We start from the raw sequence: 15,637 nt of genomic DNA on the forward strand, positions 1-15,637 counted from the left end.
ATAAGTTCTCAGTACTGTTTATGTTAAAAGTTTCTCCGAACATCGTAGATTAATTCCATTAAACAAACTTTCAATTTTCTAAAGTGTAAATGTATATCACTCATCAGCATTGTATTTTTTGTAGTTGCATCTTTGATGTTAAACTTGGTGGAAATTTATCAAATTATGTCAGTTACACAATGGATCACAACATTTCAAAACAATGGAATGATGATGTCAAAGTCAAGAGAGTGGCTATAGATGATTGCACTCACGAAGCTAGCTTCCTCCCCTTCACAAATTAATGGTATAACCACACCTTAGTCTGGTCAATTTATATCCCTCTAAAGTGAGTGAAATGTCACTGACAAGTTCTGTTACCTAGGTATTCAATGTCCAAATGACACAATCATGCCAACATACAAGATCCTTGCTAAAGAGCTTATTTTTTCCTGTGTGTGTTTGTGTGGAAATTCAGTAAACACTTGATTGTGGCTATGGTGCGTTCCATGACAAGATAGTTCATTCACAGAGTATGGATTAAAAGTTTTGTTGTGAAATCCATACAAAGCTGGCTGTAATTACAATATGCAAATAAAATGCACTTTGCAATAATGTATATTGCGCTTCATATGTGTTGTTTCATTTGAAAACCTGTCAAATCTTTTTTAGTGACTGTAAATCTCACAACAGTGTGTAGTATTGTTTGGCTTGTCTTTAAAAATCACAATTGACAATTGTGTTCAACAAGAAAGCAATGGTCCGTTGGTTTGAGCAAAAGATTAAACACTGTATTCATGATATATTGGAGTTTGCAGTACATGGTATTCACACACTGACATGATGATCGATGTTTACAAGATAAAGTTTTTATTATACACATGTCACTTTACAATTAAAATATTAACAATCAGATAAGGGTTTTTTGCTTGCTTTGAGCAAACCTGATAAGAGGTCACTGTGTGGTCACTGTTGATGTCAAAGGTCATGCATGTGCAGGGCTTCGTCCAGATCTGATCATAACTCAATGTGTTATGACCTTTGACCTGCAGGTTGCCAACTAAGGCACACCTCTTGATATCTATGTAGTGTTCATGGTTTCTAATCCTGTGGGTTTTGACCTTTACAGAGGTCAACATTTCTTGGTGTGAGACACAAACGGTTCTAGACGATGGATCTTGCATAGATCATGCTTAGAGAATGGTGGTGGTGGTGTGTGTGTGTGTGTCACAGCTTATGATGGCAGGTTCTCCTATCCATGCCACCAACTCTGTGTTATAACATTGCAAGTGAACTTGTATGTTGTCATATCGTTGGACACTGACAATTTGTGGAAAGAAAACTTCAATTTAGAGAGTGGAATGTGTGTTCTGCATCAAATAACTACAGTACCCTGGATACGTCTTCTGACTGACTCATTTTCAAACTTTTGTTGATAAATTGCAGAAAAGGTTTTGATAAAATAAACCTGTTGAACACCATCATCCTTAACCAAATGTTGGTTGTCATGGCGTTTTCAATGTTATGTATAGGAATAGGAAATAACACTGCTGCACATGAAATTGTAAGGAGTCTGGGAAACAGTGGTCTTGCAGCCTTTGAACCCTGACCTGCCTGGTGACCTATGATGTCATGCAGAGATTTTTATCTGAGAATGGTACAAAGGTCTAAGCATGGGCATATAATAGCAACACTGTGAATCATTCTCATCAAAATCTTCCCTTCTTTGTCAAGATGTTTCACTGTTACAGGTCAGGATACATCAAAATCTCCCTTTCCTTATCAAGATGTTTCACTGTTACGGGTCAGGATACACTGAGCTGTTGAGAGTGACAGATTCAGACTATAGTATTCCACTGGTTGTGACCCTGGTCTAAAGAACTATGAATATCCTCACGAAAGTCACCATATCCACAACATCACGTTTGATTTTCAGTGCCGTTGTAAAGTTTTCCATCTTTCAATTTCATTCTCTCTGATCTCGGCAAGAAATATCTTTTCCTGATTGCGTTGTGTCCTTTGTAGATGTCATTCTTGATCTCTGCACACATTGAGTCTGAATCTTCAATTTCCTGTGAAATAACAAGAAGACAGTTTATAATCATGTTAGGAGGAATCCAGCTCAAGGCCAATTTTCAACAAACTGAAGTCCTTATAAACTTTCCATTTTTTCTGTAGTTTAGCCACATTCAAACCTTGCTCGGTCAAAACATACCTCATAACACAAAAAGTTTTCAGAATTCTTGCTAGTATAAAAGCTTTATTTTTTCCACTACTCAAAGACTAGAGATATTACAAAGATGGCTCTAAGAAAGCAGTGAAAACCTCATTAGACAATATGATAAAACAAGTAAACAGGATCTAGGAAGTGTATGTACAGTATGTCACATACCTCAATTTCTCTGGTCTTTTCCATTGTGACGAGTCGTCTGCTGATGCTGATGTTGAGAACTTGTTCACTATTTGATATCAGAGTGAGACATGGATGGTCTGGTATCTGATCTGGTGAGTACCTGAAATTATAATTAACAAGTCATTGTCAATGACATAGTCTGCACTTGGTTAATGAATTTGGAAACCATTGATGGAAATGACAGCCATATTGGATTGTACCACAAAGCAAATAGATGTGAATATGTTTGACATAGGGAGTAATCCTTGTTCAAAGTTTGAAAGAAATTTGCTCAAGGTATCTCTGAGAAATTTGTGTGAACAGACGCAAGGACACACAGACACGACTAAATCTACAAGTCCACCCAGACTTTGTCGATGGGGACTAAAAAGAGAGTCAACAAAGCTCTAAGAATGTGTGCATGCTTGTGTATGTGCGAGTGTGTATAAGATAATAGTTTGTCAAGTCTACATGTACACAAATTAAACGAATTACGTTTGGAATGTAAAAGAAGTTTTATTTTCATTCCAAAATATGATAAAAATTGTTTCTCTTTTTCTCAGTACAGATGAATTCAACCTAACAGTTTGTTCCACATAATGATCAATTTTGAACTGAGGTGACAGTAAGTGACAACACGTGGCTTGGACAGTCATGTCTAAAGGTTTTGTAAAATTTCAAAGCTATAGAAAATGTTTTCAAAGCCAACTGAGCTTTCTACAGAAAAGGTACGAGTAGTTTGTTGGAAAGAGTAACAAAAATATGGTATATTACAAAATTGAGATAGTCCCCCTTCAAATATAACCCGTCCAACCTCTGTTATATTCGTATGGTTCAGACCGTGTCATCAAAAATACTAGCATTAAAACACATGGAAATGATGGGAAAGTCAAGAGACACTTGACTGGTGAAGTAAAATTGTTTTGAAGAGGGATAGAGAAAACCTACTCTGGCCTTGACACTGGCAGCCAGTAGACAAGTCGTCCGCCGAGTCTGAGGTAGAAAGCTGCAAAGTTCAGAAGATCTGTGAAGATGTCCGCCAAGTGATACCCTATACTGCATGGAACGTGAGCAGCAATCCTGGAAAAAAACAGAGTTGACATTATCAGTTTCTTATCATATTTTTCTTGATCTTCAGTCTGTTCACCCCAAGGGCAAGTAAAAATGTCCACACACACCATTGATAGCAAAAGGTTTGAGCCAAACCATTGTGATGAAAGGGTGAATGTCTCCCATGATCATCATCAACTCATCTCTGTACATAACTATCTTCAAACTCTCTGAATACTTTTAGCTCTTTCATACCACACCTCTTTTTGCCCAACCCCACCCCCACCTTTGCGTCTTTTAAAATACAAGTTTACAGTAGAAACATCCTTTGTTGAAGGCTGTTTTAACTGCATTATGTCGGACTTTGCATTTGACTGTCCACACATCTTCAGTAAACCAAAATTTCCATGCAAAGGTGACAAAAGGGTCATTTATATTCCTCAGTTGATCAAAACTCATGCTTGTTCATACTCAGGATAGAGAAGCAGAATATGGAGATGTTAAAGTTTAATATTATTTTACATTCTGATCTGTGACAGACAGTAGGTAATGTTGTGTGGATAAGAAAGCAAGCTAACTATAGATCTATTTTGGTGGTGTAACTTACTGTTCCTCTTCTATCGTATAGTCTTTGCTACTCCCAATCTTTCTGGTTGCTTCTCTGATGCCGTATGGTGCTTGCGTGGGAAATCAATGCAGAGAAAGTTAGTATTTGGCTTAGGATTTGCAGAGAACAAGTGGACCATTGAATTGTGCACACTCTGTTTTAAATGAACTAGCGCCCTCTAGTGGCCATATGTTGTGATTTACATGCTGAGTTTTAATCACAGCCCAATTGAAACCTACCAATTTCTGTCCCAATTATTACATCTTAGAGCTATCAGGATTTGATGAGTGAAATTTTCTTTCTTATGACTTACGATCGGTAATGATAGCATCAAATATCGACTGCTGCCTCCAAATATTTCTGGATGCATCGGCTACCATGACATCGATGTAGAACTTCTCAAGATTATACAGCTTCATGTTGGTTCGTATACTTTCATTAGGTCCCCTATACTTGTTAGCGTCCCTCCGACTTGACTTTCCCCGGCCGTGGATGATGTTGTAGTCTATGTCGGTGCCTGTGACATACGCCCCAAAGTGTGCGCATGCTACCAAAAGACTGCCTTTTAAAGAAACAAGCAGGTATAACAAAACGTCATTGGTAAAGAGAAGGATGTTGAAATTGTTGAAACATTAACTTTCTGTGACAGAAAACAGAAATGAATACTGAAGTACCTGTGCCGACAAATGGATCCATCACCAGCATGTTTGGACGAGCCATTGCTTGGTTTGCCATTATAAGAGACAGATCAGCTGCCATGCTGGTGTTACCGATAAAATGCCTCTTTTTCACAGAATATCTATTGATGAGTTCTCTCTGCCCATCTGAAATCTGAACAACAAATTGTAAGATTACAAGAAATCGTTCCCAACATGACATCTTTTCTTCTATGATGTCAGTCGCTGATGATGGGTGTTGACAAAACTCACAATCTATAAGGTCTTGCATCTAAGCACAGCACTCTCAAACCCTGATTCAACCCTTTCACAATAATGGTTTGGCCCACCTGAGCCATTGTTATAAACGATAAACGTGGACCTGTTTACAATGAATGGGGTGAATAGGTTAAAGGTGAAAAAATTTATGACCATTCATAATTCTTATCAAAACATGGCAACACTGATTTATACTGTCATACGCACAAAGAAGTGACCTTGATATTTTGGACTGAATTACACATTGAAGGAAAGCACACAACAAGCTCTGACGTACTTAAAGGGAAACCTAAGTCCAGCGACATTGACCGTTCATCCCTTCCAAAATCACCCTTGAATAAAATGCAGCTCAAATTTGCAACATAATTGCACGCGCCTACGACTACGGAGCGACGAAAAGAGACATTGAAGTAGACGACATTTATGGAAATGAGCTCGGAATCCCATGGGCGCGAAAGGGCTCATGGGAGGAGCGTGCGTGACGTCATCGGCGATACACGAACGTGTGTGACAGCCTACCAAAGCATTGGAGTCTATGACTGCAGGAGTGCAGTTCTGCACGTTACGACTCTTTAATGCTCAGTAGCATAAAAAATAGTTAACTGTTGTTCAGTTGAGTGCAAAATCACTCAGGGAAGAACAAACGGAGTCAGCTTTTACCGTCTTCCCACAGAACAGCTTTTTCGAAGACAGTGGCTAAAGAAAGTCGGGCGAGTTTAAAAATCTGTAAAAGATACAACGTTATGTTCTAATTCTTTCAGGATGATTGTTTTATAAGGGATTTCGGGATTCTGGTACCGATACAAGACGATACTACACAATGCGGTTCGTATCTTGACATGCTGAGTCAGCCTACTATCGCCGGTTTTAACCAGATAAATATTTATATTGGCGATTTCGGGACTCTAAAATCCGAAGACGAAACTACACAAAGCGTCTCTAATCTTGACATCCCGGGTCTGCCACATCTCCGATATATAACCAATAAATATAGGCAATTTCGGGACTATACCTTGTAATATTGATATTACAAGACATTGGAATGACTTTTTGCTTACTGTGTCTCGGCACGCCGGGTGTGAGAAATCGCCGATATTATATATCTACCCGATAAATATCAATTGCGCCGGAACTCCTAGGCTAATATCGATACCAGACGATCCTAGATTTACTTGCACTGTGTGGTGTTGGCATGCCGGGTCTACGAAATCACGGATATTTATCCGATAAATATCGGCGACTTAGGACTGTAACTCTGATACTAGACGATACTTTGTCAAATCGTAGGTAAATATCCGATGTATATCAGAGATTTCACCACCTAACAGATCTGACCACCCGAATACCTCTGTCCGACTCTTAGTTCAAAAATAGCATCCATGGCCGGAAGTCAAGAATACTGTATGTTTTACATTATTAGATTTATTAATGCACGAAATACATTTTTTACATGTAAAGCATTTTTTCCATTAAATGTCCACACGGGACTTCGTCGAGAGGGCCGATCGCATATCATCGGGACTCGGGAGGCCCTTGCACAAATTACATTCTTTACATGTAAACATTTTACTTGGCGATCGGGACTTGAACAGAGGACATATCGGAAATCATCGGGAGTTTGGGCTGGTCTTGTATGAAACACATTCCTTACAACAAGCTTTAAGACGATACTATTTTTTAAATAGCGGGCAAATATTCATTATATCGGCGATTTCATCACTTTGTAGATCTGAGTAAGTCCGACTTCCTAAGTTCGACACCAGCTTCGAAAAACAGACGACACTATAATAGATTTGTCAAATCGCGAATAAATATTTTCTGATACATATCGGAGATTTCGCAACCTTAAAGATCTGGCCAAGCTCGACTTACACAGTAACACATACAATCAGTTAATCATTCCGTATCATTCACGAACCAAAATTAATTTTAAGCGACTGATACAGAAAACTATGTTTTAGAAACGTAGCGTTGAAGGATCGCAGGGTCACTCAGTCTCTCCAATCCAGTTCGGGGTCTGTACAAGCACAGTGACTCCCTCCGCTGAATCACACACAAAACGCAAGCAACCAAGATATGAACGATGTTTTGAGATGCTTTCTAATTATTATATATCTTGGACAGGTTCAAATTAGTATGGTTTGATTTCAGTCAGGGAAAAGTAATACTCGATGTCAGAAACATCGCTGTCCGAACTCTCCATAGTCGTCTTACGAACGCGCTGAACTGTTCACAGTACTCCTCCAGCTGCAAGCTGCAATCGTCTGTATCGCCGATGACGTCACGCACGCTTCTCCCATAAGCCCTTTCGCGCCCATGGAATTCCGGGCTCATTTCCATAAATGTCGTCTACTTCAAGTTCTCTTTTCGTCGTGCCGTAGTCATCAGCGCGTGCAATTATGTTGCAAATTTGAGCTGCATTTTACTCAAGGGTGATTTTGGAAGGGATAAACTGTCAAAGTCGCTGGACTTAGGTTTCCCTTTAAATAATCAAGGCTTCATAGAAAAGTGTCAAATTTTACCTCATAATAATTAACCAGAGGTTATGCATCCCAGAGTTTCTGTGATGAAAAGTACACAGCGCAAACACCAAATATGAAAGACTTTATACTGAGAGAAGAAGCTTACCAATCTACCAAAGTAAATATCGTACGGTTTTTCTGGTGCATTATTTGGATCTGTTCCATAGTATTCTAGCAGATAAAAAGTCTGGTCAGGGTTTCTAAGTTCTACTTTGCCTTGAAATGGTACAACTTCTGTAACTTCCTGTTCAGCAAGGGTAAAGGGGAAATATAAAAAGTCTGTATTAGTAAGAATCGATGATGATGATGATAAGGATGGAGTTTCAAAGTTCATAACATGATTTTCAAGGAAAAGATAATTCATTTGGGTTGCCATTATTTTTACCCATAGATTGCCTAATTTGTTCTTTCATTTTTTGATATAAGGGAACAGTTACAAACTTCAGCAAATTACTCAAAACACTAATCATTTGTCATTTAAAGGTATACAGTCACCTGTTATCTAAATATGCCCATATATGGTCAAAGGGGCATTCCTTGGCATTCAAAATGCCAATGTGAGGGCGCTGTTTTTAAAAAGCGGCCACCCGTTTAAAATCTGTGATTGGTTAGATTTTCTCTTTCCATGGTAACTGTGGCAAAATTGGAATAGGTGACAGTATACCTTTAAGGTTAATATGCGCCTCGGAAATGAAAGACTTCAGATTTTACTCAAACTTCTCTCAGGGAATCTTTCAACCATTCTTTCAAAATCAAGAATAAAAATCGGGGGTCACCGTGCAAATTTTGGTACTCGAGAAACAAATTACCAGAGATTTACAGATATTTGAAATCCAGAGTGCCCACCATCCCTGCATTAACTCTGCGGAGAAAAAGAAAATTTTCGATTTTTGACAAACGACAGTTAAAATGACGGTGAAATTTCTTCATACCCTGAAAGCTTTAAAATGAGTCCCCACAAGAGGTAGTTTAGAAAAGAATTGTAAAAGTTTGAGATTCAAAATATCTGTCTCTGAGACACATTCTTCCGTAAGCGCACGATCTTCTTTATTGAACACATTAACTTTGAACTCAGCACATTAATCACAATGCGCAATTTCAGTAAAACTGGCATACATCATTTTCAGTTAAAACTGTGGAGTCCAGTTGAAACTTGGTCAGATAGAAGAAGGACTCATAAAACCAACACTCACGTCTATTAACTCAAGCTGCCTGGGTTGTTTCATAGTTTTGCCGTACGAGTTCACTCGAACTTTAAATGAAATATCTGGCCTGCAGTGAGAAGAGATGAGCTCCTGTGGACAATGTCGAAGTTTCTCATACAACTCTGTATATGTGCTGGCAGATGCCCACAATTCAAGTAAATATTTTCCCAGTACTGTTCTGCTCATAATCTTTCTCCCAGATTCTTCACTAGGCAGCCTTAGCAGAAGGAATGGATTCTGGGATCCATGGAGACAAGAAACAACCAAACATGTTAGAATGACTAAAATAACAGACAGTCAAGTCATTAACAAACATAATTCTCAAACTCCATCACAAACAGATGCTTGCTTCAGAATCAGAATCAAATTTGTTTCTCATACCTGCACAGTTGGATCAAGTGCAAGCCAGTGAATATCACTGGACTGGCATCAGGACATATAAGTAGTTTTAGATATTTTCACTCAAAATTTGACAGAAATACCCGGGTCCATCTAAAGGATTGAATCTACGGAGACTTAACATTCACCTTACAGATGGACCAGTGAAATCTAACATTGAAATTGAAGTTGGTTGCTGTTTTTTTTTATCTTTAGTGACAAAAACAAGACTCATGTGCAGACCATCTAGCTGTTTGTACAGTATGATTTGACACCTCACTTTTGGATGTAATATGGCATACATGTTCAGAACATCCTTGCATAAAAATATTACAATCAAATTTCTAGTACAAAATGATGGTAAAGCTGTCTGATTTGCATATGTAAATATGCTATGTTTGGATGCAAACATTGGGCCCTGCCATAAAAACTGATGGAAAAAGACCTGACATGAATTCTGAGCACAGCACACACACGATACAAACATGGTCTAATGTAAATCCTATAATGTGTCTGAGTTGTTAATGTCACTTCTAGTATTCATTGTAACTACATCAGCAGTTGCCTCTTCAGTAGAAGTCTTCTCATCATTCTTGCATGCGTAATTCATCTAAAGATCATCTAAATTTACACACAAATATTTAGTTTTGCAAATTAATGAGACAACAATGACTTAATTTGCGAATAGCCCTATTCAAGGGAATATGATTGCAAAACTTAATTTTAATTTATTGACCAAATAAACTGTTGGTTTTTGTTTTTATAAATGAAATTTGTTCCAGCATCAACCAACTCTCAACAATTTCTGTTTGACTTTATTTTAAAGTTTTACGATACCTCCTTGTCTTCAGTCTCTTTCACTTCAGCCATTATATTCAGGATACTTAAAATTGATTGAAATTCCTACAAACAAAATTAATGAAACATTTACTCCAGAATTAAATTTTCAATACGGAACTACATTTGATGCTTATAATATGCTTTTTTATGAACTGGTACAGTGGTGTTTGATGCCAGTGTTTTATCCAATCACTGTCCCTCACAGGGAGTGGCGGTGATCCAACGTTTGATAAACGAGGTTTCCGACCTTTGAACTTGCCAATCGAAACAACATTTTGCTGAGGTAAATCACGAGCGTAAAGTTGGCGTCATACTCATCCTCATCCTCAGCCTCAGGGGTCACGCGAAAATGAGGATGAGGATGACACTACAGCGTCAGCTTCACCGGCGTCAGATCCGATTATTCCCGAATGCGTCTGATGGAATGATAAGTGTAAAAACGACTTTAAAAATGTGCTCCAAGTTTCATATCACTGTAAATGTTAATCAAAACACAGTGGGGTTTGTATTTCATAATATTTAGTAACCTCTCCTCTTAATATCCGTTTCTCACGATGTAGTTACAACGCAACATTCTTAGCCCTTAAAGTTCAAAGGTTGTATGTTTAATACGTTGACTTTTCAGGCCTCAAGTCATAGTTATACAAGTTAATTGTTTTATATGTCCTCTGAATAATTAGGTCTTCATATCGCCATTCATGGTGGTGATTTTTGCACATTTCGAACCACGTATACCTTTTTTGCACCAATTTTTGGAAAAGTTTAATGCAAGAGTTGAGATATCGAGGATACCAACAAACACATTCACGGATCCATGGACTGAAAATTACGAACATTTCCAAAAAACTAGTCTGTTTGAGATATTATAACGATAAAATATTACCTGCGAACCAGTTTAACAATTCAAAAGAAAGTTGAGAAAAAATGGAGTTGTTTTTTTCTTAAGTTATGGGCGAATTCTATCATTTATCCATCATCAGGTAGCATAACTTCGGCAATCTTCGGATACGACGCTGAAGCTGACGCTTACGCGTCAGCTAGAAAGGTCACCTGAGGCTGAGGATGAGGATGACGCCAACTTTACGTTCGTAGGTAAATCACGGTTCTTGTAGAGGGACCGTGGTTAAATAGAAGGAAAATGGATAAAATATAATGTAAAGTTAAATGACTGGCATTATGATGTCCATAAAATGGATATAATAATGCAAAGTTAAATGACTGTTACTTGGTAAAGCATTTATTCAATGATATGTTCGTTTAATGTATACAAATAATACAATATGAAAGATTAATTGTAGCACGGTTCCTCCACAAATGAGAGTAGCCTACACATACAAGCCACATGGATCACCTCTATTTAACATGTTTTACATCGAATTGAATATTCAAACATTTCACACTTGCATGCGTATAAATGATTTTGTATTTCATGGGAATGCGAATGCAATCATATGTTACCACTGTATTTCTCGAAAGTGGCCGACAACTACCCTTCTGCCAACCTCCAACGCGGAGACTGTCCGAGCTCACAACTGCCAGAACTGGCATGACTCGACTGGCCGATAATTGTTATTCCATTTTTAACGCTTTAAACCACTGCTAACGATTTCAATAGGCGAAAACACTGCAATAACTAAACTCTACCAGAAAACCTACTTACTGGCATTCTAAAGTCGATGTGTTCGTGCGCAAACACTAGAAGATATTGGCTCCATTTGTTCGCCATGGTCGCACTTGCTCTACTGCGGGCTGCCATCTTGATTTGTCTGATGCAATGTTTACTCTTCTTTCCTCCAACGAACAAACCTCCCAGAATTTCGCATTGCGAACAAGCCAACTGTGTACATGGTGTACAGATTGGCCAACGCCCAGCGGCCTCTGACTGCATAACAAACAAGTAAACAAACAAGTAAACACAAAAGAAACAAACAACAGAAAGATGAAAAGAATAAATAAAATACAAGAAAGACAACAAATGAACAAATAAATGCAAAATAAATTTAGATAATAATGGAATAAACTTTGATAAACAAGCAAAAACAAAAATTTAAAAGGAGTTTGATGGAATGATGAAATATGTGACAAATACTTATAGCAAAGTAATTATGAGACTTTTCATCAATGTAGTAATCACCTTGCTATGGAATGGTGCTCCTCTGTCTAATGCTCAAGGATAATTACTATGGTACTGTAAATCTCAAGTATACCAGATACAACTGAACATTTAAAACTCATTTCAAATGAGTATCATATGGTTTAAAATAATATTCTACCTAAATTTTCAGCTGAAATTTAGTAGGGTTCACTTGATCTCTGCATGTTTATAAGTGGAGTACAAATTAGTATTCCTGTAAACTAAAATACTTTAAATCACTTTAAATCACTTTATTGCATAACAATACACTCTTCGGAAAGTGCGGCATAGGAAGAACAAAACTAAACACTATAAAAACACCAAAGCGGGTAAAGATACTGATGCATTTACAGTCAGTCAGTACATTTAATTAAACCAGCAATTCTGCCACTGTGCAAATAGTGACCTGCCTACACGACTCGGCCTCAGTGAAATATTTTCTGACGGGACGCATCAAACTCGATCAGCATCACAAATATATGCCATGTTGATCAGAATGACTGCACTCAAAGTTCAGTTTCACAAGTATCTGTATTTTGTTGGTGCAATTTACAGTATAATGTTTCAAAGTACATAGTTTTTATTTTTAAATTAACGTCCAAGAGCAAGATCTAATTTCTATTACTGTAGATGGTAAATTATTGTTTAAATAATATGAAATGAACAACATAATTTGAGAATGGACCAGGCAACATAAACAAATGTTTTCCCCAAGACTTTTCTTGGAGGATCACTGAAGAAATTTACTGTGAAACCAAAATCATCTAGCCCCATGTAAAATTACAGGAAAGCCAGGTAAACAAACGAAAACAAAAAAACGACTAACAAATGAATAAACAACAAATGAATCAAACAAAAATCAAACAAACAAGTAAGAAATGAATAACAAATGAATAAACAAATAAAACCAACAAAAACCCTACACTTAAAAAAAACAAATAAATAAATAAATATAAGAGAAAACACTAAATTCAATAAGAATTGAAATATTTGACTGAACAACACAAGCAACATATCAAAATGCGATATCAGTATTATTATCCACTAGTGGGAAGTGATACTGATGTCAGATTTGTTTGAATATGTTGCAATGTGATATTCAGTCAATGATTTCAATTCTTATTCACTTTAGTGTTTTCTCTTATATTTATTTATTTGTTTATTTATTATTCATTCATTCATGTTTGTTTATGTGTTAGGGTTCTTGATAGTTTACTTATTTATTTATTTTGTTATTACTTGTGTAATTGTTTTTGTTTTATCAGTTGGTTATTTCTTTCTTTTGTTTCATTTGTTGCTTGTTTGGTTTTTGGTTGATTTTTGTTATGTTTGTTTATTTGTTAACCATTTTGTTTTGTTTGTTTGTAGGTTTATCCTGGCTTCCCTGTGGTAAAATCTGAATACTAGTTCTCTTATGCAAATGTAACTTTCAATGAAATGAATGTAGACTTTACAAATATAAATGTATACTAAGCCTTCATGGTGGATGCAACGTTTGACCAACCTCACCCCCTACTCCATCCCTCAAATGGAAAACTAGAAAAAACATGATCACCCAGCTCTATTTGTGGATCACAAAATTTTGCATATAAAATATTGTATGATTAATTCCTTCTAACAGTCAATATTCAGCAAGTCTGAAACAGAATGATCTACCTCAGAAAGACCATGCATGCACCTATAAATTAAACCACCCATCCCAAAACGAAACTAATCAGTCCCTAATGATTTGATTTTTTTCCTTCAATATTTCAACAACTGGCTATATGTATGAGGGAATTATGGAGGACACATTTATGATAGATATTTTTCCTTAGTCCAGCTCAGCAACATGTCATCGTGCCTATAAATGTCCATGTATACTACCGTATATGGAAACATACCTTTGTAGCTGTTTAATGGATGAAAGACTGCAATTGAGACTATTTTTAACACTGAGTTTACACACTACTTTTCAATTTCAAAAGTGTATCAATAATGGTAAATTGTCGCTTCAGGCAATTCTGTTGAGAGGGCATGCAGCCCGGGGCATGCAGTTCTGGTACATCAATGATGATTGAGTGCATCTCTTCTGCTTCCGTGACTTTCAAGTAATAATTCTATTAGTTTTCCACATATGCATGCATATGTCACTGCATTGAGAAAACATTGAGATTACAATAAAGTGCATGGTACTCATCTTTTGCTTTTCTATATCTTTATGAAATTAATGCATCTTCTTCACTCAGAAAATGGAGTTTTATTTTGTTCTGATATTCAGAAGCAAATTAGTCGTCAATGTTTGATGTTTAAGCCTTTGAGCGCCAGAGTCAATTTTTGTTGCTTTTGTAAAATATACCCAAGTAATTTTTTTTTAGATGTTTGCTAAAATTTTGATAAAAAACTGTAGCCAATGAAATGTCGTGTTTGGTCCAAAATTATCAAAAAATTACAGAAAATTTTAAGAAAATCAGTAAAATGTTGCCCTAAAATTTTGGTGGGAAAAATTACAGCCTTCAAAGGGTAAAACCTTCTACTTATATACAAATACGATCATTTTGCAATATCAGTAAATTCTATGACCCATGCAAAATATATATCTAAGCAGTCAGAGTCCAAATATGTATTATGTATGAATCTGTTAGAATTTATATACACAAATAGGGCTAAGACTATTTCTACAATGATTTCGTGGGGCTAAGACTATTTCCACAATGATTTCATGGGGCTAAGACTATTTCCACAATAATTTCATAGGGCTAAGACTATTTCTACAATGATTTCATAGGGCTAAGACTATTTCTACAGTGATTTTATATGGCTACTATTTCTACAATGATTTCATAGGGCTAAGACTATTTCTACAATGATTTCATAGGGCTAAGACTATTTCTACAATGATTTCATAGGGCTAAGACTATTTCCACAATGATTTCATAGGGCTAAGACTATTTCTACAATGATTTCATGGGGCTAAGACTATTTCTACAATGATTTCATAGGGCTAAGACTATTTCTACAGTGATTTTATATGGCTACGACTATTTCTACAATGATTTCATAGGGCTAAGACTCTTTCTACAATGATTTCATAGGGCTAAGACTCTTTCTACAATGATTTCATAGGGCTAAGACTATTTCTACAATGATTTCATGGGGCTAAGACTATTTCTACAATGATTTCATGGGGCTAAGACTATTTCTACAATGATTTCATGGGGCTAAGACTATTTCTACAATGATTTCATGGGGCTAAGACTATTTCTACAATGATTTCATGGGGCTAAGACTATTTCTACAATGATTTCATGGGGCTAAGACTATTTCTACAATGATTTCATGGGGCTAAGACTATTTCTACAATGATTTCATGGGGCTAAGACTATTTCTACAATGATTTCATAGGGCTAAGACTATTTCTACAATGATTTCATGGGGCTAAGACTATTTCTACAATGATTTTATTTCTACAATGATTTCATAGGGCTAAGACTATTTCTACAATGATTTCATGGGGCTAAGACTATTTCTACAATGATTTCATAGGGCTAAGACTATTTCTACAATGATTTCATAGGGCTAAGACTATTTCTACAATGATTTCATAGGGCTAGGA

The 15,637-nt window shown here is 36.6% G+C and overlaps 1 protein-coding gene across 1 annotated transcript; it reads right to left on the reverse strand.

Moving 5' to 3' along the window:
• Positions 1 to 826: 826 nt before the first annotated feature.
• LOC139115471 (tRNA (guanine(10)-N(2))-methyltransferase homolog) lies at positions 827 to 11,707 on the reverse strand. The gene is made up of 10 exons (XM_070677591.1): positions 11,569 to 11,707; positions 9,906 to 9,971; positions 8,679 to 8,927; positions 7,592 to 7,729; positions 4,703 to 4,859; positions 4,342 to 4,590; positions 4,029 to 4,098; positions 3,320 to 3,451; positions 2,372 to 2,492; positions 827 to 2,051 (listed from the first exon to the last, which is right to left on the reverse strand). Exons 1-10 carry the CDS (start codon positions 11,662 to 11,664, stop codon positions 1,899 to 1,901), a joined length of 1,431 nt encoding a protein of 476 aa, XP_070533692.1. The 5' UTR covers positions 11,665 to 11,707; the 3' UTR covers positions 827 to 1,898.
• Between the last annotated feature and the right edge of the window lie 3,930 nt (positions 11,708 to 15,637).

The sequence above is a fragment of the Ptychodera flava genome, chromosome 17, assembly GCF_041260155.1.
Source record: "Ptychodera flava strain L36383 chromosome 17, AS_Pfla_20210202, whole genome shotgun sequence".
Taxonomy (NCBI): Eukaryota; Metazoa; Hemichordata; class Enteropneusta; family Ptychoderidae; genus Ptychodera; species Ptychodera flava.

Bases quoted from the DNA above. Each gene is read 5' to 3' on its own strand.
- LOC139115471 (XM_070677591.1), bottom strand. From the start codon at position 11,664: ATGGCAGCCCGCAGTAGAGCAAGTGCGACCATGGCGAACAAATGGAGC. The intron at 3,452-4,028 runs GTAAGTTACACC...GTTTTTTTCCAG, and splicing joins TATACGATAGAAGAGGAACA to GATTGCTGCTCACGTTCCAT. The intron at 2,052-2,371 runs GTATGTGACATA...GTTATTTCACAG, and splicing joins AAAAGACCAGAGAAATTGAG to GAAATTGAAGATTCAGACTC.